At 37.1% G+C, this 27,335-nt stretch overlaps 1 protein-coding gene and 2 long non-coding RNA genes across 3 annotated transcripts; 2 read left to right on the top strand and 1 right to left on the bottom strand.

Annotated features, from left to right (window-relative positions):
* Positions 1-1,823: 1,823 nt before the first annotated feature.
* On the bottom strand, positions 1,824-3,119 carry LOC125204990. Its single transcript, XR_007173688.1, has 2 exons — positions 3,040-3,119; positions 1,824-2,069 (listed from the first exon to the last, which is right to left on the bottom strand). It is a non-coding gene; the product is annotated as an uncharacterized LOC125204990 (long non-coding RNA).
* A 6,642-nt stretch (positions 3,120-9,761) lies between these two features.
* Positions 9,762-10,776, top strand: LOC125215240. The gene is made up of 3 exons (XR_007175234.1): positions 9,762-9,793; positions 10,184-10,252; positions 10,745-10,776. It is a non-coding gene; the product is annotated as an uncharacterized LOC125215240 (long non-coding RNA).
* A 1,166-nt stretch (positions 10,777-11,942) lies between these two features.
* On the top strand, positions 11,943-13,781 carry LOC125219300. Its single transcript, XM_048121243.1, has 2 exons — positions 11,943-12,622; positions 13,339-13,781. Exons 1-2 carry the CDS (start codon positions 12,004-12,006, stop codon positions 13,680-13,682), a joined length of 963 nt encoding a protein of 320 aa, XP_047977200.1. The 5' UTR covers positions 11,943-12,003; the 3' UTR covers positions 13,683-13,781.
* Positions 13,782-27,335: the final 13,554 nt, after the last annotated feature.

Below are 27,335 nucleotides of genomic sequence, written 5' to 3' on the forward strand. Positions count from 1 at the left end.
TTTGATTTGCAAAGTGAAAGTTAAAAAGTTTTTCTACAGTGATGTTTACTCTCAGTTAAAGAGTTGAAAAGTACAAGATATCTTTTATGAGTCGAGTTCTCAAACAGTGAGACCTATAGAATAGAGAACTTAGACGTTTCTCTCAGAACATAGAGTGTCTTAGGATGCATGCCTACTAGAACGTGGTTCGACCTCGAACTTGATGGAATAATTTCAAAGATCACTACCGCTTTCCCGAGCGATAAAAACAATGAGAATATCAAGAGTAGAATATGAGAAAGAACTAAAGAGGAGATCGGAAAAAAAAAAAAAAAAAAAATTTGACTAGAGCTATGAAGAGAAGCTTGAAGTAAATTTTTGGCCGATGGGCGCAATAACTAAGGATTGGTCGATTCCTTCAGTAAAGGTATGTTAGGAAAACACCACAGAAAGAAGAGGCTACATGAGGATTGGAATGAGATTAAGGAGAAATATAAAACGATTTAAAGGACATAAGCAAATTTTGGGACGAAATTTTTATTAAGGAGGGTAGAATGTAACACCCCGACTTTTGGACATCTTTTAAGCTCTTCTAAAAGGAACGCCGAATGGCTAGACAAATTTTTTTTGATTGATTTAATTCAAATTGATTGATTTAATTTTGATTTATCTTTGTTTATGTTATAGTTGATCGAGATGAAAAGCTTCTCTCAAACTATTATTGAAGAAAATTATGAAAATTTGAAAATTTTATATGATTCTAAAACTAAGAATAAAAAAATATCTAAAATTTAAAAAATCATTTTATAGAGGAAAATTTTGAAAGAAGAGATTATTTTTGAAAGTTTTTAGGTTCGAATAGCCCGATAAGTTAACCCAAAACATGGTGGGTTAGGGTTAGGATTGAAAATTTTTGGCTCGAAAATTTCACAACCCGAATAGCTTGGCAACCTGAGTGGGTTGACACTAATCCAAACTGGTTAGCCAAATTGACATCCCTACTCGATTTGCTACATGGTAATATGAACTTTTAATGGAGCATGAATATTACTAATATAAAATTAATAAAATTTAAAAGAAAATAAAAAAAATAATGCTAAATAGCCACAATTTAATACGGATTCACTTTAATTTATTTCACCTAAAAAATATCAATTTTGTTTAGACTAATTCTTAAGAATTTTGTTTAATCCTTGAAGAATTTAAATATACATTTAGGATTTAGGATATGTGATCTTTTTGTTTCTTACTGGTTGAGTGAAAAGAGAAACTATATATTTTTTAAAATAAAAATGTCATATTGTTTGTAAGAAAAATTATCTGAAAAGGAGATTGTAACATTTACATTGAAATAAATAAATGTATAAATAAAATTAGAATTAACATTTTACTATATTTTTCTCCACACTTTTTTTAATAAAGTTAAACAATTATTAGGACGCATACCATTATATTAGACAAAGAATAAGTGGAGTACACATTATATGCATCCAGATAATTTCTGAATATATTATTTCGAAAGATAGTTTGCTTATGATTTGATGAGACCATAGAGTATTTGCACAACTAGGGATGGGTCGATACGATATATCGTATCGAAAACGTTATATCGTGCATCGTATCGAAAATATCGATATGAAAGAATTTCATATCGTTATCTTATCGAAAGTTTCGATATATTGAACTTTGATATATCGAACTGTAACACCCCTTACTCGGTTAGTTTCAACCAAATAAGTGGTGTCAAATCTCGGCACGATCGATAAACTAATACCTGTCTCTTTAACCTGTATAATTTTTTTTTTTCTTTTTGCAAGCCTCTAAGGCACAACACTACTAAAAGATTAAGCTATAACTACTAACACAACCTTTACTATTGTACCTAACAAAATACGACAAACTGTTTCGATAATTATTTACAACCCCATTAGCAAAAGAAGGTTACATAACCTTATATCTCCAAACCAACTATATACAATCAAAAGTTAGCCTAAGCATGCCACGTGAGAACTCCAACTGTACCAGCAAAAGGGAGGGTAGTGACTAGACACGTGCAACTGCCAACAAGCGAGTCCACTCGCTTCTATACTCTGCAAGAGGGAGAATAAAGGGGGGGTGAGCTTCGACAAGCTCGTAGTGTAAACGCATTCCAGAAATCAATCTCGAAAGAATTCAATCGATATCACTTACACAACAATCAAATTATAACTTGGAATACTACTCAATACCTGTTCATTTTTTCAATTCATAAACTGATATCGTTTACCAACACTTTATATAATATCTTCCGAACTATTTAGATCAACTATGCAACAACATAATATATTAGTCACATGATACTTTCAATAGCAACTATTTACCACCTGTTAATCAAAATCATATCGCACAAAATGACATATCAACATGTCAGTTGTCAACAACATATGCTTTAAGAAAACTATTTAGATATCCAAGGCACAAAACATTATTTCTCAATCAGATATCACATTCATATCACATTCGGCCCCCAAATTATGCTTGGCGATGGACACGGGTACACGGACACTATAAGCAACCCGATGATGGCCCCTGTCATGTATACATCTAGGTGAGATACTATCAGATGTTGTATATCTTTCGTATAGCCTATCATAAGGCATCTGTCACATATTACCCGTATAGGGATCATATCAACTATCATCATATCATATGGATCATCGCTTCGGTTATCCGGAAGACGAATGATCAAACATGTGTGCAGTACTGTTATCCTATGGCATGCCAACTATACCTTGTGATTCACTCAAGCAATGAGGCATAACACAACTATTTCATATCAACTTTCACATTATTCAACACATATAACTATTTAAATCACTTTGCATATCATATATCACACCAATTCATAATTTCAAAATATAATTCCCACATCTTACCTTTCCATATCTCGTTTATGTCATTGAATTATACCATTCACAAGATAATATTTAATCTCTATTACACAAACATATAAAACATATAAAAACGTAGCAATATGTCTTGAAGTTAAAGGGATTAAACTCTAGAACACGCGTACACTACCTGTACACGTCACAAAAAAGCTATTACTTTCTTAGTCAACCATGGATGTGCCCCTTTCCCCTATCGCTTGTGCTTGCACTCGGTTCACCTAATTTGCCAAACAATCACATATACAATTTATAAATAAACACAAGTAAATCCAAATCATCACATCTATCTATTTCACTTTCCATACTCGTTCCCTCATCATAAACTAAGCCAAATAAAACATATACTCAAGTTAAAACATTTCTAACTTCATTTATACCAAAAAGAAGCAAAGAAATTCGATAATACTATTCAATAGCTTCGGAAAATGAAACTATACTCGGCTGTCCCAAAAATATAAGCCTCACACTTCTATTTTCCTCCATAAAACAAACCTTATGAGTTTTGAAAATATGGGACAGCAGCATTATTTTAAAATTAAATTCAAAATTTTGACATTTGAAGCTAAACTCATAATCAACAGTCTTTTGATATCAACCAACAACTAAACCTCTTTCATCATATCCTTTTAAAGAATTTTCAGCTTGTTTAAGCGTCAACAACCAACACCAAACTTCACAATAAAATAGTCCCAACCTTTTTCAATATCAAACCATCAAGAAGGTAACTTTAAAATCAATATTAATAGCTTATTGTCACAAATAATTTCCAACATCATATTTTCTATCACTTTCATGCATATACTATCATAACATACTTCCAATTCATAATTCCATAGCAAATTTACACAAAAGCATCAAAGCAACAAAATACCCAAATTCCAAGAACCCTAATTTCGACTCCAACAACCAGAATCACATCAAATTAACACCATTACTATACTTAGAAACATGATTAAGGAGGTTATGGAGGAGTCTAACCTTTAATTTCAATTAATTTGAAAAGCTAAGTGGAGAAGGGTTTGCCACCTCAGCTCCAAAATTGAGAAAAACTAGGGGAAATTGAGAACTTGGATTGGTGGTGGGTACTACATGCTTCACGGTGGAGTGATCGGACCTATCACGGTGGCTGATCGGAGAGAGTAGAGAAGCTGTCGAAAATTTAGAGAGAGGAAGGAAGAAGTTTGGCGTGGAGGAGAGAGAGAAGTATAAATTGTGATTCTTTTAAAACCCATCTTCAAACCTTTTCTATTTTCCTTTTCTTTTTTTTTCTTTTTTTCCTTAATATCCCATATGACACGTTTTTTTTTTTGAAGGAACTGGCAGCGGAAGCGCGTTCGAATTTAATAATTTAATAATTAATCGAACAAATAAATAACATAATAATCAGATCTATTTAGCTGATTATTTAGACAAAATCTATTCGCGTAATTCTCACATGTATCATGCTGATAACTTGAATTAATCATGCTTTAAGTACAATGAAACCTAAAACATGCTTTTCTACGGAGCAAAAATAATACCTTATTAATTCTCCAAAGAATCGATGATGGATAGCTATTTCTCCACGTGACGCTTTGAATACTAGACCACGGATCTCCTCTCTGGTTCCCGAACTGTACTCCAATATCAATGTGGGTTGATCTCACCGGAATACTAGGACTTTAATAAAGAAGACAGAATCCTACTCCTAAGAGGAGAAAATTTCGATCCCTACTAAGAGAGGGGGACGAAAATTTGAGCAATTATAATTATTTATTTCTGTCTCCTTTATTCTCCTATTTATATTAAGTTCCTTTTGGGCCCAGACAGGGATCTATGGAAGGTTTTGGATATGGGCTCATCCACTTTTTACTAATTAAATTGAACCCACAATTTAATATAAGCTTTAATTGGAATATTACGAGCAGCCACTACAGAAGTAATATTGAACTTTTTCCATCCAAATCCGAAATTATAAGTAATCCGGGTTTCCGTTTTAACTTTCATTTCCCGCGCTTAAAATAAAAATGCCCATTATTAATTAATGTCTGCTATGGACTTAATAAATTTATTTCTTATTAATTCCAAGAGTGGACTTAGCATGAAACGGTTATTTATTATTCATAGAGTGATCAAACTCCAACTAGCTAAGTTCCGAATAATAAAACCTCGTTTCGCACTCCTCTTGAGGACATTATCAAACGAGACCCACCTCACGCACGATATAATATAATAGCAATCCTAGCACCGCTAGATATTAATCACCACTACCTAATATATCAGGATTATTGGGTTACGAAAAACCCGCACCATTTGATAAGTCAAAGTAATGCATAATCAACCGTATGCTCAATGCTAACCTACATTGATTAAGAAATAAATATTTATCAAGACCTCGCCTTTCAGTAGATAGCACAAAGACGAGTCTTGATGTTAGATCCGTTCAGTGCTTTACCACACCAATGTCATCTTATTTCAGTAAGGCTTAGAAATATGCGGACTGACATTGCAACCTTTCACGATGGATAGTCTAATTCCATCTAGGTCGTGAAATTCTTCTTTTTCTTTGTTTAGGACACCCGGTCTACTAAAACAAAGACTTAGACTTTGTTAAGTTAACATATACATTTAAACATGCAATTAACATCCATTAAATGTAAAACATAACAACATTATGACAAAATAATATGTTTTATTTATTGGAAAATAAAATTAGAGTTTTACAGTATTCAATCACTCGAAACGTGATTTCTAGTATACAAACTCTAAAATTTTTTTCCCCAACTTACTCATCACTCTCTATTTTTTTTTATCTTATTTTGTATTTTTATACATTATGTGACTTCCACTTAGTTTAGGGATATTACACGAACTTTCGATATGGATAATATCAATATCATTATCGTATCGATATTTCGATATATCGTACCGAAATTCGATATATCGTTAAGAACGATGTATCAAAGATCGATATGATACATCAAAATATCGTTATCGTATGGAATACCTATATATCGAAAAATATAATTTCAAAACTGAAAAATAACACAAAAATTAATAAAACTTCAACACGATAAAATAAATAGTGTTCTTATTAGGGTCTCATATATATATTTTCTAAATATATTAATGAATTAAATGGATTTATATATATTTATAATTTTAAACTTCAATATGTATTGAATTGCAATATGTTTCGATATATACGATATATATCATATATTCGATATAAAACGATATATCGAAAATATCGATATATATCGTATATTCGATATAAAACGATAAATCGTGATATAAGAAAATTAATATCATTATCGTATAGAAAACTTACGATACGATACCGTATCGTATCGAAAATTACGATATACCGAAAATTCGATAATTTTTTGATATTTTTCAATACGATACGAGCGATATATCATTTTTTCGATATTTTTCTCCAGCCCTAAGCACAACAAAAAATCACAATCTTATTAAAATAATGGTTTTACAATAGTAAACGATTTTTATTATTGCCTTATTGCATAGCCTTTAATCTACCGATCAAGAAAGTAAAATATTATAAATAAATCAATAATTTTTTCCTACGCTATTAATTTTTTTTTCACCGCATTCATATTTTATTATAAAATTGATACTTCTTCCATCACATATTACTATAGGCATTTTTTTGATAAACAGTATGATTTAAAAAATTTATGCTAAAAAGATAAGTGAAGATAAAATAAAGCAGGGAAGAAAATAAAGTATGATATACTCCCATTGTCCATCATTTAAAAGATAAAAAAGGTCTCAAATTCGATTCCTTCGTAGCACGATCTTAAAATTTAAATTCATTTACTCAGTGGCGAAGCCAGGAATTTTATGATTGGGACCCAAGTCACGGTTAGTAGTTGTGGGCATTGGATGTAGGTGACATCGAAGCTCGAAATAGTTAGTATTTTCAATTTTTATGTAAGTATAATAGATGAAAACGAATTTTTTATGATGTTTAAATGTCCACAACAGAAAATATAAATTTTAACAAATAGAATATGATGTTTAAATGTCTACTATAGAAAATAAAAACACTAACTTTAACAAATGATATACAGTAGAATAATTTTTTTAAATTTTTTATTGTAACTATAATGGAAGTAAAAATTAGAATAATTTTTTTAAAATTTTTATTGTAACTATAATGATGGAAGTAAAAATTATGAAGTGATTTTTTTTTTTTAATTATCAATGGTATCTATCGGCGGACACAATGACCGCTTATTTGTAGGCACCTCAGATGCAGCTGGCATAAGGATTTGTGACAGTTTTTAAATTAGCATAATAGTGGGTGTAAAAGAGAACAAATAGAACTTATGTTCCAAAAATAAAAAACAATGAGAAACTAAATATACAAATTATAACTGATAAATAGAAACAAAAGGGAAAAAAGTTGCCTAAACGGAAAGAAGAAGAAAAATGTCACCAAATGGGATTCAAACTCGGGACATCTGGCTCATATGAACTGCACCACTGAAATCAATTATTATTTGTAGTTTGCATATACAATATATTTATAAATGAGAAAATGATGGGGGGAACACAGGCCCTCTGGCCTCAACGTGGCTTCGCCACCCATAAAAAAAGAGTCACTTTGACGCCCAGTGATGGAGAGGTTAATGCATGAATCCAAAGGTCTCAGGTTCCAGTCCTTCGCCGCGGGACTTTTAAATTCAAAATCATTTAATTATAAAAAAATACTCCTCCGTCCCTGAAGAGTATGCACAATTTCCTTCTTCGTTCGTTCGTCCCGGATAGACTAGCTCGAATCTACATACGAGAGATCGTGCGATTGCATGGAATCCCAGTGACGATTACGTCTGATCGTGACCCGAAGTTCACGTCAAAATTTTGGATGAGTCTACAGCGCGAGCTTGGAACACGATTGAACTTTAGCACGGCGTTTCACCCGCAGTCCGATGGACAATCCGAGAGGACGATACAAACTCTCGAGCATATGCTAAGAGCCGTGGTGCTCGACAGAGGCGGAAGTTGGGAGACCGCACTACCGTTGATCAAATTCGCTTACAACAACAGTTTCCAGGCAACGATTAACATGGCGCCATATGAAGCCTAATATGGAAGAAAGTGTAGATCGCCGCTCTATTGGGATGAAGTTGGCGAACGAAGGGTACTTGGACCCGACGCAGTCGAGGAGATGATTGAAATCGTTCGACAAATTCGTGTGAGAATGAAGGAAGCACAGGATAGACAAAAGTCTTACGCTGACGTCCGACGGACCGACTTACAATTTCAAGTCGGTGATAAAGTATTTCTCAAGGTATCCCCGTCGAAAGGGATAACGCGTTTTGGTGTAAATGGAAAGTTGAAACCACGTTTTATCGGTCCTTATGAAATTCTCGAAGGAGTAGGACCTGTAGCCTATCGATTAGCACTGCCGCCAAACCTTGGGAACGTACATAACGTTTTCCATGTGTCGCAGTTGTGGAAGTATGTGTTTGACCCGAAACACGTGATTCACTATGAAGAAGTTGCTTTGAATTCGGATTTGAGTTATGAGGAGCGACGTCAGATGATCTTGGACCGTAAAGTTTAAATCTTGAGGAACAAATCTATTGCTAGCGTGAAAGTACTTTGGAGAAACCATGAATACGAGGAAGCCACGTGGGAGCTCGAGGATAAGATGATGGAAATGTACCCGGAACTTTTTCCATGAAGGTACCAAATTTCGGGACGAAATTTCTTTTAAGGGTGGTAGAATGTAACGCCCCGCTTTTTCGAACCCTAATTTTTGTGACGTGGAAATTTTTGCATTAAATGCTTTTAATGCTATGATATGTGAAATTAAATGATGAGTGATTTATTGCAATATTCTTGTGACCTAATTGCGATATGGAGTCGAGTTTGAGTTGAATAGTCAAACTTGTTGAATATGTGACGTGGCTATTGAATAGTCAATATTGTGAAAAATATGACGTGGCCGTGGAATGGTCAAAGTCGTTTGAAAATGTGAAGTGGAGATGATTTTCGAAAATGTGGATATTGTGATGTGGGAAGAAATAATATTTGTGGTGAATTATTTTCCTAAGGGATGAGTGAGAATTAAATAGGAGCATTATTTAATCATGTGGAATTTTCGACCCTCCTATTTATTGGAAAGAAATCCTATTTTTCTTGGATTTAATTATTGCTTGGGATAATTATCCAAATTAAATCCAAAGTCCGATTATTCCTATTTTAATTGATGAAAATTTCGAAACCTATGAATGGCCTAGAGGGATTTTCGAAATTCCCTTATTATGGGAGAAGGGATTATTTTATTCTATTATTTGATCCCTTATTGATTCTCTTCCATAATTAAATTCAAATATCCTAGCATATCTTGCCAAATCTAAGAAGATCTTACCATATCCTAATTAAATTAGGATTTATATTAAATTCCTTGAAGGAATTGGATATCACACGCCACTTTTCCTTTTTAAATTGGGAAATCTATTTTTATTTTATTCTTGCTCCGTGATATTTTATTCTACTCCGTGAAATATTCAAATTAAATCATAGGCTAAATTAATAGCCTAGAATTCGAATTCCCTATTATTACTCCTCAAATATTCGGCCACTTCAACAAACAAATCTTCCATATCTCTTCCAAATCTTTATTTATTTAATTATTGGAGTATATCTTGCACTCTATAAATAAGAGGAGAGAAATCAAAACCCTAGCACTACAGAAACCGTCCCCCACTCTCCCAATTTTCGGTCTCTCTCTTTCTCCCACTCTCTCAAATTTTTCTTCTACTTTCTCCATTAATTCTTCATCTTTTGGAGAAGAATTGAAGCTGCAATTCAAGAATTCATTGAAGAATCAAGATTCTACTTGTTTCTACCGTTTGTTTTTGCAAGAAAAGGTACTTCTATTATTAATCTTTTCTTCCTCTACCGATTAATCGGTGTTCTTGAGTCCACATGCATTTAGAACGAGTGAAGGGGAAATTAATCGGTGAATTTGGATGCATGGATGTGTGTGTGTGTGTGGCCGTGTGTGTGTGTGTGTGTGCATGCCTCGGTAGGCGTGCATGTGTGTGTGGTGTGTGTGCGTGTGTTGTGTGTAGAAAAGCACTCATGCGTGACACGATTTGATGATAAATCTGGAGTTGTTGTGTGATAAAAACGATATGATAATCGTACTTTGATTCTGATTGTTGATTTTGGAAATAATCGAAGGGAAAAGGGAAACGTGAGATCATGCATAATTTTAATCCATGATTTGAGACTTATTTGAAAAATATGAACTAAAGGTGATAGTTCGCGTTCCCGGTGGGATATCAAGAAGAAGTGCATTTTTGTTGAACTCGAAAGAAATCGAGGTGGGCTTTATTCTAAACTCTCTTCTATGTGCAAATTTATGATGTTGGAGAAATAAGGGTGGATTGAACTGTTATGCCATGCCTATAAATTATTTTGGATATTGTGATTGCCTGATGCCTAGATTGTGAGTACGCTCCATTAGGCTACAGCGGCTATAAAAACGAATTCGGGTCTGAGTAGGGCCGCAAACCCTATCAGGCTAGTGTACACGGTGGGATCGGGAGCCGTCCTTGCTAGTCGGCCGATCTCGTGGGCGGATAGTGTGGCCACACTTTCATCGCACTATGAAATGATGATTGATGAGAAAATGGGAGGTATTATTTGACTGGCCAGTCCATGATATATTTTTGTGATACTCGATGCTTATCTTTAAATAAATGCAAACTTCGAGTTCACTATGGTAAGGGTGGCATAACTATAAAATGATTTGGCATGAGTCCACTGAGTATGTTTAAAATACTCAGCCCTGCATGTGTTTTCCCTATGTGCAGGTTGAGCGGCGATGGGCGGTCGGTGGTGTTGAGAAGATGGAATTGAATAATGGATGGTTGGGATTTTGAGTGTTGTCGTGTCTTCATACATGGCTTCGCTTTCTCTTGATATGCTTCCGCTGAATATTTTTTGAAAACTTATTATCTTGGTTGTTTCGAACCTATTTCTTGAATTTGGAGTGTTGGAAAATATTGCGTTTTGTTGGAGTTGTGCCAAACCTCCGACTCTTGAGCTTAGTCTATTATATCTTCTAAATCTTGACTCTCGTGAGTTAGCCGTTGACTTTTTGCCTTTATATTTTATTAAATGATTGGTCAAATCTCTTTAAATGAAACCCTAGTCTACATTTTTTTTGTCGCCTTAGGTTCGCCTAGTTAACAGTCGCCGTATTTATTATACCCTAGAAATGTCGGGCTGTTACATTGGCCTTGTGGACTTGCCAAACTATTGTGGACACTCTTAGTTTTATAATAGATTGTGTATAAAAAGTTAGTGGAATGTGGAGTCTGTATACTAAAAGTGAAAAAAAACTAAATGGATTATTAAATCATAGCAATCCAAAATAGAAAAATGATTCTTTAAATGGTGAACCAAATGAACATAAAAAAGAATAAAATAAAAAAAAAAAAATAATTAAAGTTAGATTATATAGTATTTTGATTTTATCTTAATACATTACAATTCAATTAAACAAAGTCAGTATATAAATGTAAGATTCACATTTTATAAAATCAAATACTCTCTCCATCGTACAATGATTGTTCTATTTTTTCATTTGCATCCGTTCCATAAAATTTATCTCATTTCACTTTTTTTTTACCATTTTTAGTAGTGGACCTCATATTCCACTAACTCATTCATACTCACATTTTATTATAAAACTAATATATAAAAATAAGATTCATATTTCACTAATTTTTTCAACTCACTTTTCATTATTTTTTAAAATTTATGTCCGGTCAAAGTGAGACAATCTACATGGGACGGGAGTTCTAAATTTTTAATATCCAAGATGATAAAATGACATTTATTGTGGAAGGAATTAAGTATTTAATTTATATAGGTTGATTTTTATTTTCCGCAAGCATGCAATGTGAACACAATGAAAATGGGAAGCGTGTCTGCCAATTTTCAACATCTATAGTGTGAATCCACACACTCGCAGCCTCTCATATTCAAACAAATTCTTCTCATTTCCATCAACAATAATTGATCTCCCTTCCCTCTTCCACTTCACTCCTCACAACTACTCTCGATCATGCCCGAATCACGCCAAATTAACTCCACCAAATGCTTCGCAGCCGTTCTGAGCCGGCTTCTCTGTTCCGGAGGGCTCCCGACCCACCCCTCCGACCAATTAATCGAGCCAAAAATTGAGAAATTCGAGTTTCCGGCGAAGCCTGAGGAGATTGCGAAGCGGAGCTCGAGCCTGGGGGTGGTGGCGAGGCTGATGGGACTGGAATCGTTTCCTGCTGATAGTCAATATAAGGAGAGAACGTTAGGGGATTATTTCAGAAGTAGATCGGTGAATTCAATCGATTTTCTTTCGCATTTCGATCTCGCGAAACCAAGGAGCCACCGGAGAGTCAGGACTTCGGTTTCGTTTCGCGAGGGAGCGACTGATGATTTCGACAGCTTGGTTCTGGTCTTCGATGGCGGGAAAATTGAGGAAATTGAAGATAAAAGAGGAAAAAACGTGGAAATTAAAGAGAAGAAGGGGTCGGTTTCGTTGAAGAAGAGCAATTTGGAGGGGAAAAGAAGAGCGGATTTGAAAGAGAGAAGGCCTTTGTTGAACGTAGTCGAGTGTGAGGAAAAATTGAAGAAGAAGAAGAAGAAAATTAATGTGAAGAAAATACACCCTCAGGGAACTGCACCAGGTAATTTAAATAAATTATAGTAAATGTTTTAATTCTTGTTTCATTTACTATGTAAACCCTTTTTTATTGTGTCTTTAAATATTTTTTCCATCAATTTGACGTAAAATGATCGCCGAGGTCCTTCAAATTTATAAGAAAGTTTTTGAATTGAAAAAGAGAAAACAGGAGCAGGGGTAGGAATATTGAATTCAAATTAAAATAAACCAAAAGGGTGTTTGGTAGCTATGCTATACTAGCAAGTTAAAAACTCTTATTTGATCTTATGTACTATTTGGTATACCTATTAGTCTTAGTAAATGATTTGTGTTATTTTTATAGTGTAGAATCGAAATTAGTAAGCTATGAGGGTGAAAGAGATAAAATGAGTAAAGTATTAGTCTTAGTAAATGATTTGTGTTATTTTTATAGTGTAGAATTGAAATTAGTAAGCTACGAGGGTAAAAGAGATAAAATGAGTAAAGTAAGAGAGAAAGAAAAAAAATAAATAAAGTATATTAAAAAAAAGATGATAAATAATGAATACAGAGTAATAAATTGGCAGAAATTTTTCATTTTAAGTACTATAAGGCTAATTTTGATAGACGAATGAGAAAAAGAATAATATGACTATATCTTATGGACGGAGAATAATATGACTATATCTTATTTTCTATAGATGCACTTTCAATTTTTTCCATACTCTAATTATGATTTCTCTTTCATTTATCATTTTCTAGTGGCCAGAGTTGCGCGTCCAGAAAAACTTAAACCAATTCAAACTGCAAACTCTCGAACTCAAAGCTCGTGTTCGAATACTTCATTTTCTGATAAGTTGGAGATGAGAGTGATTACTGCTCCGAAAAATGAAGGGAAAATCGAGGCCAATGGTGATTTTTGCTACAAAAAAATGGTGGATGAAATCTGCACACTGACTGAAAAAAGTGTGAGAGAGAATTGGATCTATGGAATGGAGCTAAAGTTCGAAAATTTTGAGGATATGTGTCAACAGTTTGGACAAGAAATTCTTGAAGTTTTGTTGACACAGCTTGTTCATGAGCTTATTCTGTATTTTGTAGAATAAAAGTGTAACATCCCGCTTTTTCGAACCCTAATTTTTGTGACTTGGAAATTTTTGTATTAAATGCTTTTAAAGCTATGATATATGTGGATTAAATGATAAGTAATTAATTGTGATATGGAGTTGAGTTTGAGTTGAATAGTCAAACTTGTTGAATATGTGACGTGGCTATTGAATAGTCAACATGGTGGAAAATATGACGTGGCCGTGGAATGGTCAAAGTCGTTGGAAAATGTGAAGTGGAGGTGGAAATTCGAATATGTGAATTTTTTGATGCGGGGTGAAATAATAATTGTGGTGAATTATTTTCCTAAGGGATGAGTGAGATTTAAATAGGAGCATTATTTAAGTATGTGGAATTTTCGACCCCTCCTATTTATGGGAAAGAAATCCTATTTTTCTTGGATTTAATTATTGCTTGAGATAATTATCCAAATTAAATCCAAAGTCCAAATATTCCTTATTTTGTTGATGAAAGTTTCGAAATCCTTGTCATATAATGGGATTTTCGAAAATTCCTTATATTATGGGAGAAGAGATTATTTTTATTATATTATTTGATCCCTTGTTTATTCTCTTCCATAAATAAATTCAAATATTCTAGCATATCTTGCCAAATCTAAGGAGATCTTACCATATCCTAATTTAAATACGATTTTAATTAAATCCCTTTTGAAAGAGTCAAACTACACGCCACTTTTCACTATTATTGGGGAGAATATTTATTATTTTCTTGCTCTGTGATATTTTATTCTACTCCGTGAAATATTCGAATTTAATCATAGGCTAATTAAATAGCCTAGAAATTCGAAATCCCCTTTTCCTCAACAGTTTTAACGCCACTTCCCCTCAAATCTCTTCCCAAATCTTTATTTAATTAATTATTGGATTATATCTTGCACTCTATAAATATAAGAGTGATAACCTAACCCTAGCACTCCAAAATCACGCCCCACTCCCAAAATCACGTCTCTCTCTTTCTCTCCCACTCTCTCAAATTTTTCTCCTATTTTCACCATTAATTCTTCATCTTTTGGAGAAGAATTGAAGCTGCAATTCAAGATTTTGTTGAAGAATCAAGATTCTACTTGTTTCCTACTGATTGTTCTATTGAAAAGGTACTTTTATTTTGATCTTCTCTTCTTCTACCGATCAATCGGTGTTCTTGAGTCCACATGCATTTAGATCGAGTGAAGGGGGAAATTAATCGGTGAAATTTGGGATGCATGTGAGAAGTGTGTGTATGTGTGACCATGTGTGTGTGTGCGCATGCCTCGATAGGCGTGCACATGTGTTGTGTGTGTGTGCGTGTGTTGTGTGTGGAAACACTCATGCGTGACACGATTTGATGATAAATCTAGAGTTGTTGTGTGAATGAAAACGATATGATAATCGTACTTTGATTTTGATTGGAATATTGAATATAATCGATGGGAAAGGGAAACGTGAGAACATGCATGATTTTGATCATGATTGAGACTTATTTGAAATACATGAACTAAAGGTGATAGTTCGCGTTCCCGGTGTGATAACAAGAAGAAGTGCGTTTTTGAACTCGAAGGAAATCGAGGTGGGCTTTATTCTAAACTCTCTCTTATGTTGCAAATATATGAAAGTGGAGCAATAAGGGTGGATTAAACTGTTATGCCATGCCTATAATTATTTTGGATATTGTGTGTCCCTGATGCCTAGATTGTGAGTACGCTCTATTAGGCTAAAGGGCTATAAAAACGAATTCGGGTCTGAGTAGGGCCGCAAACCCTATCAGGCTAGTGTACACTGGGTTGAACTTATTCCTTCGAATTAGAATATGGTGAATTATTGCGTTTTGTTGGAGCTACAATAAACCTTTGACTTTTGAGCTTTACCTATGTTAGCTATTAAATCTTGTTTTAGTATTTAAAGCCGTTGACTTATTGCCTTGACCTTCATTAAACACTTGATCAAATCTCTTTAAATGAAACCCTAGTCTACATTCTTGTCGCCTTAAGTTCGCCTAGTTAACAGTCGCCGTATTTATTATACCCTAGAAATGTCGGGCTGTTACAGGTGGTATCAGAGCCTCAGTTCTTTTCGCTCTGGACCCAAGAGTCTTGTTGTAGTAAAATCTGAAATTTGTGGGAATTGATTAAATAATATCGTCGAAGACTCAACACCACGACTCGTCTCCGCTCAACCATGAAGAATGAGGTAACCCGTATCTTTGAATATTGATTTGAATTATGAAATGTGGGAAGTTGAAGCGAATGAAAGTTGTTGTGATATTCAGAAATTTGTGGTGGAGTATAAAATGATGATTATGCATGCATGCGAAATTGCAAAGTGTGATTATGCAAAACAAATGATGAATGTTGTTATGCAAGTGATTATATGTTAAGACCGTTATGAGTTAAACGAATAAAACTCTATGGAAATTCTATATGATTTGTGATTGCGTGATTGTTCGATGAACAACGCTATGAGTTGAACTTGAGCATGCTATACTTAGTTGAAAATCGTGTTGTGATTGGAAAATTCGTATGACGATATCGAACTTGGAGGCATAAAAACGCCGAATGCGAGGCGAACGACTCGCGAGAACGACTTTGCGAACTACTAAAATGCGAAAAATATATATATATACGAACCATTTACCTCGGAAATGAAATTCCGTTTATTCTTGATATGATATTATCTTCACACCTCCATCGTTCGACCCATATATATATATATATATCCATCGTACTCTCAGCATCATTTGAAACCTCATACACTATTGATATTTTCTTCGATCCTTGTTCTGATGCTGAGATTTCTTTTGTAGATGCCTAACCGGTATTACGCACCGATGCGCGACCGTTACGCGAAAAACAAGGTTTTCCCTGTCGAGACCTACCAAGAGTTTGAGTGGGATGGAAAGTCCTTTCTCCTAACCTACGTCACTGAATTCTACGATCGCTGGATGGATGCATACGCGTATGGAAGAGTTACCCATCACGCGGGGATCTCGAGATTGATCCACAGCCTGCCTCCTCCATGGAGCGAATGGACTGCTCAAGCTACCTTACCGTTTACATGGTTCAGTCCGCCCGAGTACAAGCCGTGAGGCGATATGATCGGCTTGATTGGGGTGCTACTCCCAGCCATGGCAGCTGCAAGGGACGGACCGCCACTTAGTCCCCCAGCGCACAAGTACCCGCCGGGTCAGGCCCGTCGATGGAGATATCATCGTGATAAGGAGCCGCATGTGGATCGTGTCCCTACTAAACTAAGGCTTAGGACTGATACGTCTAACCCGTTGGTCATAAATGGGAACGTGGAGGACATGCGTGCGATAACCCCTCCGCCCCCGGATGTTGGTGGATCAAGCGAGGACCAGGAACCTTACGAGGAAGGACAAGACTTAGACATGGGAAATGTCGATGAGGATGAGGACCCCGAGGAGGATATGAACGATATATACTAGGAGTGATAGTCATGGAAAACATTGTTTTGCTTCCCCCATAATTTTTGAACATTTTGCTAAAACTTTTGTAGTACCTTCCTTTTACTTTTACTCTTTTGAATTCCGTTGATACTAAGACCTCATTGAGGCAATGTTTTGATTGATATGCTATGGGGAGAATTTTTTTTATTACTCACTACCTTATGATGCAATGGTTTCCATATTGTTTTTCCCATGCCATTGTGGAAAATTATCTATCACTATGTTATCATGCCATCTTATCATCACACCACTATCTTTGAATACCTTATTACGCCTTATACTTGCCACTTGAATTGCATAAGTGCCTCTTGATTACAATTACCTTGTTGATAAGGACCAATGATTCTTTTGATACCCTATGGCGCAACCGATTATGTGATGATCATGCTTTGACACTACTTGTAACGGCCAGGCATTTCTAGGGTATAATAAATGCAGCGGCTGCTACTTAGGCGAACTTAAAAACAACAAGAACAGAGACTAGGGTTTCAATTAAAGAGATTTACCCTAGCAATTAATGAAGATCAAGGCAATAAGTCAACGGCTAACTTACGAGAATCAAGACTTAATAGATTAGGCTCAAAAGTAAAAGGTTTAGCATAATTCCAACAAGACGCAATAATTCCCCTCATTCCAAACAAAAATTAAGTTCACCACAACCAAAGATAATAAGTTTCAAAAATATTCAGCGGAAGCATATCAAGAGAAAGCGGAGCCATGTATGAAGACACGACTACACTTATAGTTTCAAACATCCATTTTATTCGAATCAATCTTCTCAACACCACCGACCGCCCATCGCCGCTCAACCTGCACATAGGGAAAACACATGCAGGGCTGAGTATTTTAAACATACTCAGTGGACTCATGCCAAAATATTTTATAGTTATGCCACCCTTACCATAGTGAACTCGAAGTTTGCATTTATTTAAAGATAAGCAACGAGTATCACAAAAATATATCATGGACTGGCCAGTCAAATAATACCTCCCATTTTCTCATCAATCATCATTTCATAGTGCGACGAAAGTGTGGCCACACTATCCGCCCACGAGATCGGCCGACTAGCAAGGACGGCTCCCGATCCCACCGTGTACACTAGCCTGATAGGGTTTGCGGCCCTACTCAGACCCGAATTCGTTTTTATAGCCGCTGTAGCCTAATGGAGCGTACTCACAATCTAGGCATCAGGCAATCACAATATCCAAAATAATTTATAGGCATGGCATAACAGTTCAATCTACCCTTATTTCTCCAACATCATAAATTTGCACATAGAAGAGAGTTTAGAATAAAGCCCACCTCGATTTCTTTCGAGTTCAACAAAAATGCACTTCTTCTTGATATCCCACCAGGAACGCAAACTATCACCTTTAGTTCATATTTTTCAAATAAGTCTCAAATCATGGATTAAAATTATGCATGATCTCATGTTTCCCTTTTCCCATCGATTATTTCCAAAATCAACAATCAAAATCAAAGTACGATTATCATATCGTTTCTATCACACAACTCCAGATTTATCATCAAATCGTGTCACGCATGAGTGCTTTTCTCCACACAACACACTCACACACACCACACACATGTGCACGCCTACCGAGGCATGCACATACACACACACACTCTCGGCCACACACACACACACATGCATCCATATTCACCAATTAATTTCCCCCTTCACTCGTTCTAAATGCATGTGGACTCAAGAACACCGATTGATCGGTAGGAGAAGAAAAGATTAATAATAGAAGTACCTTTTCTTGCAAAAACAAACAGTAGAAACAAGTACAATCTTGATTCTTCAATGAATTCTTGAATTGCAGCTTCAATTCTTCTCCAAAAGATGAAGAATTAATGGAGAAAGTAGAAGAAAAATTTGAGAGAGTGGGAGAAAGAGAGATGTCGAGATTTTTGGGAGTGGGGGGCGGTTTTTCTGTAGTGCTAGGGTTTTGATTTCTCTCCTCTTATTTATAGAGTGCAAGATATACTCCAATAATTAAATAAATAAAGATTTGGGAGAGATTTGTTGGGGGAGTGGCGTTAATTTGGCTGAGGAAAAGTAGGGAATTCGAAATTCATGCTTATTTAATAACATATGATTTAATTTGAATATTTTACGGAGTAGAATAAAATATCACGGAGCAAGAATAATAATAATACTAATCCTTTCCCATTAAATAGGAATAGGCGTGTAGTTTCTATTCCTTAAAGGGATTAAATTCAAAAATCCTAATTAAATTAGGATATGGTAAGATCTTCTTAGATTTGACAAGATATGCTAGGATATTTGAATTTATTTATGGAAGAGAATAAACAAGGGATCAAATAAAATAATAAAATAATCCCTTCTCCCATAAAATAGGAGATTTCGAAAATCTCCTTTAGAAATAATATAGGGGCCGAAAATTTCACCCATAAAAAGGAATAATCGGAGTTTGGATTTAATTTGGATAATTATCCCAAGCAATAATTAAATCCAAGAAAAATAGGATTTCTTTCAAACAAATAGGAGAGGGTCGAAAATTTCACATACTTAAATAATGCTCCTATTAAATTCTCACTCATCCCTTAGGATAATAATTCACCACAAATATTATTTCTTCCCACATCAAAATATCCACATATTCGGATTTCCACCTCCGCTTCACATTTTCAAACAACTTTGACCATTCCACGGCCACGTCATATTTTCCACAATGTTGACTATTCAATAGCCACGTCGCATATTCCACATGTTTGACTATTCAACTCAATCTCAACTCAAAATCGCAATTAGGTCACAAGAATATTACAATAAATCACTCATCATTTAATTTCACATATCATAGCATTAAAAGCATTTAATGCAAAAATTCCATGTCACAAAAATTTAGGGTTCGAAAAAGCGGGGCGTTACACTACTTGTGAAATCCATCTATGTGACGAACTTTTTGCTTGGCCATATGCACCAAAACAATTGTCCTATGCACCTTGTTATACCACGCGACTGTTGTTAGAATATTGAGAATAATCCGTGTATTGATAAATCAGAATGCCGCCAAGACGCCATAACCGTCAACCGACACCTCCGCCTTCGAGCGAGGAGAGTGTGACGCAGTCAATTCAGACACCGCCGCCTCCCCCACCCCCGGTTAATCGGGAAATAGTGAAGCTGTTCTTGGAACAGAAACCACCTGTGTTTGATGGACTTGGAGAACCGGCCAAGGCCGAATCATGGATCCGCGCGATAGAGCGTATCTTCGCAATCTTGGGATGCAATGATAGGGAACGGATGAGTTGCGTTACTCACCAACTAACCGAGGCAGCCGACTTTTGGTGGGATACTAGAACGAAGACCTTGACGCGAGACCAAGTAGAAGCAATGACGTGGGAAGATTTCAAGACTGAATTGTACAACAAGTATGTGCCGAAGAGCTACCGGAAAGCGAAGGCATCCGAGTTCCATAATCTGACTCAAGGATGTATGACTATGACCGAGTACGATCGAGCGCTCAACAGCATGACCCGATACGCCCCTGATCAAGTCGACACTGACGAGAAGCTGTCGGACAAGTTCCGTGAGGGACTAAGGTCCGAGATAAAGATGTCGTTGGCCAGTCGAGGGAGACTCACCTACGCTAAAGCTTTGGCACTCGCGTTGGATATTGAGGCAGCAATGCCTAGAGAGAGAGCCAAGAAGAACTCTACACCGTCCTTACACCAGTCGAATTAGCATCGACCCCAACACGGAGGAGGGCAACATACGTCTAGCCAGAGAGGAGACTATCGACCCAGGGCACCGCAGTGCAATGTGTGCTCTAAGTACCATTTCGGAGAATGCCGATATCAGAACGTCGTCAAGTGCTACACCTGCGGAGGAAACGGTCACTTCTCTAGGGAGTGTGCCAATAACAAGGTAGGATCGGGATCAAGGCAGAACGATCAAGGATCCCGTCAGCAATTGAGGGCACCGCAAAATGAATCAAGAGGAAATCGCGACCCATCGTCGCGGCAGCAACAACCTCACCGCCCAAGACTTCCTCCACAAGCTAGAGCGTTCGCGCTGGAACAAAAGAAGCCGAAGAAAGAACAAGATGACCGTGAGAAAGGAAACTTGACAGGTATGGGTGAAATTCTCGATACCCCCGTTGTTGTGTTATTTGACACGGGCGCATCGCATTCATTTATATCTGAGCTATGTGTGCACACTTTGGGCTTGCCTACTAGCGAATCTGAACATAGAATGATGGTGTCCTCACCAGTAGGAGGAACGATAGAAATATCTCGAACGTGCTAGAACATAGAAATTGTACTAGGAGAACTTAAGATAGTCGCTCACGACTTGCAAATTATGGCGATGAGAGATACCGATGTAATCCTAGGAATGGACTGGTTGGCCGCGAATTTTGCGACGATTCGATGTAAGGAGAGGCAAATATCCCTACAAGCTCCGGGAAAGGAACCTATCGTGTATCATGGAATCTCAAGGAACCGGCGAACCGCGATAATCTCTGCACTGCAAGCTACCGCGATGATGAGAAAGGGGCGACCTGCCTATCTCGTCTATCTTCACGGCGATGAGAATGATGAACGAAAAGTGGAAGATGTCGCTGTTGTGCGGGAATTTCCAGATGTTTTTCCCGAAGTGCTACTTGGACCGCCGCCAGATCGACAATTGGAGTTCACAATCGATCTCGAGCCGGGAGCCGCACCCGTATCTAAGGCACCATATCGAATGGCGCCTAAGGAGTTAGAGGAACTCAAGATGCAACTCCAAGAGCTCATGGACCTAGGTTTTGTTAGGCCTAGTGTTTCGCCATGGGGCGCACCAGTGCTATTCGTAAAGAAGAAGGATGGATCGTTGAGGATGTGCATCGACTATAGGGAGCTAAACAAGTTGACTCTTAAGAACAAGTATCCACTGGCGAGGATAGATGACTTGTTCGATCAGCTTCGAGGAGCCGGAGTCTTTTAAAAAATGGACTTGAGGTCCGGATATCACCAGCTACGAGTACGAAGGGAGGATATACCCAAGACTGCATTTCGCACAAGATATGGCCACTACGAGTTTGTGGTGATGCCGTTCGGCCTAACGAATGCCCCAGCGGTATTCATGGATTTGATGAATCGAATATTCCATCCGTACTTGGATAAATTTGTCCTAGTATTTATCGATGACGTTTTAGTCTACTCGAGGAACGAGAAGGAGCACGAGGAGCATCTACGAATCGCTTTGGAGACTTTGAGAAACGAGAAGCTGTACGCCAAATTTAGCAAGTGTGAATTTTGGCTGAAAGAAGTAAACTTTCTTGGACATATTGTGTCGGCAGAAGGAATCAAAGTGGACCCCGCCAAAGTTGAAGCCGTACAACAATGGAAGTCACCATCAACCCCAAACGAGATTCGGAGTTTCCTAGGCTTGGCAGGATACTACCGAAGGTTTATAGAAGGGTTCTCCAAGATAGCGAGACCAATGACGCAACAACTTAAGAAGGGAGTCAAGGTGAATTGGACCCCAGAGTGTGAAGCAAGCTTTCAACTCCTAAAGGAGAAATTGACCACCGCGCTAGTTTTAGTTGTGCCAGAGTCTGGAGTGAACTACGTAGTCTACACCGATGCTTCGAAGGTTGGGCTAGGATGCGTGCTGATGCAAAACAACAAGGTGATCGCCTACGCGTCACGACAGTTGAGACCACACGAGTTGAACTACCCAACACACGATTTGGAGTTAGCAGCAGTGGTTCATGCCCTAAAGATTTGGAGGCATCATCTCTACGGAGTTTGATGTGAAATCTTTACGGACCACAAAAGCTTGAAATACTTCTTCGAGCAGAAGGACTTGAACATGAGACAACGAAGATGGCTCGAACTAGTGAAGGACTACGATTGTGGTATCAATTACCACCCCGGCAAAGCAAATGTGGTGGCAGATGCTTTGAGCCGAAAGGACCATTCGCAACTAGCTTTCCTGACGGAAGAGGAAAGTTTGATACGAGAGTTTAGTAGATTGCAATTGGAAGTGATAAAGGCAACTGAAACGGTGGAAGGACAAATCGCCACCTTAGTGGTGGAACCAGATTTGAAAACAAGAATCGTTGCAGCGCAACGAATGGATGCGAAACTCGAAGAGATTCGAGTGGAAGTGAGAACGGGCAAATCGGGAAATTTTAGTTAGGAGTCCAATAATGCCCTCATGTTTGAAAGAAGACTATGCGTGCCTGACAACGAGGAGCTCAAGAACGAGATCCTGAGTGAAGCTCATGAGACTCCATATACTGCTCACCCTGGAAGTATAAAGATGTACCAAGACTTGAAGAAGTCATTTTGGTTGGGTTGAACTTATTCCTTCGAATTAGAATATGGTGAATTATTGCGTTTTGTTGGAGCTACAATAAACCTTTGACTTTTCAGCTTTACCTATGTTAGCTATTAAATATTGTTTTAGTATTTAAAGCCGTTGACTTATTGCCTTGACCTTCATTAAACACTTGATCAAATCTCTTTAAATGAAACCCTAGTCTATATTCTTGTCGCCTTAAGTTCGCCTAGTTAACAGTCACCGTATTTATTATACCCTAGAAATGTCGGGCTGTTACAAAAAGAGATTACGATAAATTAATTGCACAATCATAAAACAGTATTGAGATTGACATTTTTAGGCCGAATTTGCTTGTGTCGAATGTTCATAGGAATTAATTTCCACTCTTTTATTAACGGAAATGAAAAACAAGGCTAGAAAGAAAAACTATACTCCATCCGTCCCGTTCTAAATGAGGCATTTCAAATTCAGTATGAGATTTTATGTAGTATTTGTTTTGTGAGTAAAGTCGAGAAAATAAAGTACTCCATCCGCTCCATAATAGATGACATACTTAGGAAATGACAGGAGATTTTAGGAGATGTTTTGTGTGTTAGGTGAAAAGAGAAAATAGTATATTTATATTAATTTGAGAGATAATTTTTTCCAAAAAATGAAATGTGACATTCTTTGTGGGATAAACTAAAAAGAAAATGTAACATTTATTATGGGACGGATGAAGTACAAAACAGTGAAAAGGTAGAAAGAATAATGTTTCTATATTTATAAATGTGTCATTTAGAATGCGACATCCCACAAGAAAAATGTGTTACTTAGAGTGGGATGAAGAGAGTAAATACACTCATTAACACAAGCAACATTTTATTATTTGGTGTATATGCTATGCTTTTGAACGTAAAATTAGATGCAAATTATGTCTACGGTGCTAGATATGGCCTTTGGAGTTGGAGATGTCTAAACTCTCTAAACGGACCTCTCTAATCGAAAAAATGTCTTATGTTTCTTCCAATTAGTTGCTCCCTCCTTCCCGCCCCAATCTTAAGAGGACCAACTTTTTTTTAGTATGTTCGATAACACTGTATAATCCCATATTATTTGTCTTATTGTAACTTGTCTAGTTTGAGGGTTTAGGGCATCCACAATGGGGCGCCCTAACGTCCGCAGTAAAGGACGCCCTATGCTCCGCCACATCAGCATTTTATCCTCCTACCCTTCCACCTGCAGTGGGGCGCCCTAAAGTCCGCCCTATAGTTTTTAAACTTCTATTTTGTATTTATTTTATGTTTGCAAATACATCAAGCAAAATAAAAAAAAGCACCACAATTATAAGGGAAATCCTACATTTTTACTTAATTTTTTAAAAAAAGTTACTAAATAGAAATAAGAAAAAAAATGCACTACAGATAATAAAGAGGATAGTCCAAAGAATTCCCAACTTGCGGCGGAGGCTCTCGATCATATCCTTGAGGTATTCGATTTGAGTCGCGTTGTCCGTCTGAGGGAGTTGTGCGTGTCCAATAACGTCCTAAAGTCGGCGGAGGCCACCATCTCCGTGTAGACATGTCCCGCAGCCGAAGTCGGGGCCGGGGCCGGCGGCGCGACCTGTGAGGATGTCGCCTTCACATTGCCCTTGCTCTTGGCAGCGTTGATGCCAGAGGGACGCCAGGGGGATATCGGTGTGCCGGAAATCTCATCCTCGTACAACGGATGGTTGAGGTCCATTGGAGTTGCGCCGCGATCGCTGCTCGTATAATCACCAGCGAAGGTGTGCTTCACCCCCTTCGCCGCATACGATAGGGGCAGAATCCCTCCTTGGAACTTCTGCTTCTCCTTCAAGAGGAGCCAGGACTGGAAGTTCTTGAAATCGTTGTACAATGAAGTGTACATTGCGATCGCCTTATCGCGCACATCCGCCATACTCTCGCCGCTTCCCTGCTCCCTCTCGCACTTCTACGCTCTGCCGAGAACAAATTGACCTGCTTCTTAATCTGCTCCCAGTGCTTGCGGAGCTGCTACCTCTGGCGCTTGTAGGCGGGTGGCGGCTTGCCCTCGTTGTATTTATCAGCGATGCGCTCCCAGTACGCAATCTGCTTCTGGTTATTGGCGTACACCGGGTCCTCGGAAATATCAATCCAACATCTCGTTAGGACGATGGATTCATCGGGTTGTAGTTCGTCCTCCCCGGGGTGAACTCTTCATTGTTCACCGCAAGCGGCAACTTCTGGGCTCTTGCCTTGGTCCGCTTCTTTTTGGTGGCGGATCCCGAGGCGGCGGCGGAGGAGGAGCGGCCGTAGGGTGGGGCGGGTGCGCGCGTGGGAGAAGGCTCCATATTTGACAGCCCGTACGAATCCGTGCTGAACTTGAGATTGTACTAGGTGTTGGAGTCGAAGGGCCCGTATTCATCGACTTCTGTACACGGCCACAGTGCACCACCATCGAACGTCGGACTATTCGGACTTGGGTAATCTCCGGGATTCAGTCTATTTAGTGAAATAGAGAGAATTGAGAGAGTGGAATAGTGAAATAAAATGAAAAATGTGAGGTATATATATAGTGTTTGGTGAAAAATGTCTTGCTTCCAAGAGTTGTTTTTAGGGTTTTTGGCTTTTTAAACCAAAACCTTTTCTCGAATTCCGGTTTTTCCCATGAACTATGAGATTTGTTTTAAAAACCACGAACTTTCATTTCGTCAGGATTTTTCCAACCCGACCCAAATAGCACATTTCCGACCCGAATAGCATAATTCAAAATGTTAAAGTTGTGTTTTGTTTATCCAAAAGTTGTCATTTGTTATGTAATAATTGTGATTGTATGTATTATTGTGCCAAATAGTATCAAAGTAATCAATTTAATGACAAATAGGATTAAAATTGACATGTAGACAACCCGGGTTTCGTCGTTGACCCGCCAGGGGAAAATCCTAACAAAATGAAAGTTCGTGGTTTTAAAAACAAATCTCATAGTTCATGGAAAAAACCGGAATTCGGGGAAAGGTTTTGGTTTAAAAAGCCAAAAACCCTTGTTTTTATCATCTTTGAAATTTGATTGTATCTGGATATCTGGCATTGATCATCAACAACACATCCATAGACTTTGAGATAATATCAATGGAGTGACTGTTACACTTCATAGTCTAAAATATCCTATAACCCTTAATTGGCATTTCAATCTATTTGTGATGAGAGAGACCGTCATCATTTTCTTCTGTGAATTTGCATAGAAATGAAATCAAATGTGTCTATAATAAATCTAAGAAAATGAATTAGGAAATATGGCATTGAAAGATTACAAAATTCTTAATCTTCAAACGCGATGTAGTATAGGAGATACGAGACAAATTCAAGAAATAATTCAATCCTATAATATTAGGATAACATAATATCCCCTCGTCCCATAGAAAAATTAATTTAAATTTCTTTTTAATCACAAATAGACTAAAATGCTCCTTATAGGCTAGAGGGTAATTTTAACCAAAAAAGTTTAAAAGTGCAAAAATTTCAGCAAATACTATATTAAAATTTATGCACGCATATTGAAGTTTTTAAAATTTGAATACCATGTTTAATACAAATCCAAAATTTAATTATAAACATGTAGTTTACGTCTAACCAAATAAAATACTACTATAAAATATGGAAGTAACTGTGTACTAAGATATTGAAATACAACATAGAAACAAAAAAAGAAAACTAATACTATTATGCTACCACTCGTTAACACGAGACAACGTTTACCACACCCCCTTCTAAATTTTTGAAGAAACCCAGCAATGATTGGTTGTATTAGTGTCCGACAAATACGCTCAAGTTTTAATGACTTGGGCATAATATTCTACAATCATGTGCCCCAAAAAAATACCTTTACAAGCCTTCAATAGACATTATTATAC

Source organism: Salvia hispanica, chromosome 1 (assembly GCF_023119035.1).
Source record: "Salvia hispanica cultivar TCC Black 2014 chromosome 1, UniMelb_Shisp_WGS_1.0, whole genome shotgun sequence".
In the NCBI taxonomy this organism is placed as follows: domain Eukaryota; kingdom Viridiplantae; phylum Streptophyta; class Magnoliopsida; order Lamiales; family Lamiaceae; genus Salvia; species Salvia hispanica.

Excerpts from the sequence above, each read along its gene's own strand:
- LOC125219300 (XM_048121243.1), top strand. The coding sequence starts at position 12,004 with ATGCCCGAATCACGCCAAATTAACTCCACCAAATGCTTCGCAGCCGTT. Across the intron at positions 12,623-13,338 it reads CCCTCAGGGAACTGCACCAG|TGGCCAGAGTTGCGCGTCCA; the intron begins GTAATTTAAATA and ends ATCATTTTCTAG.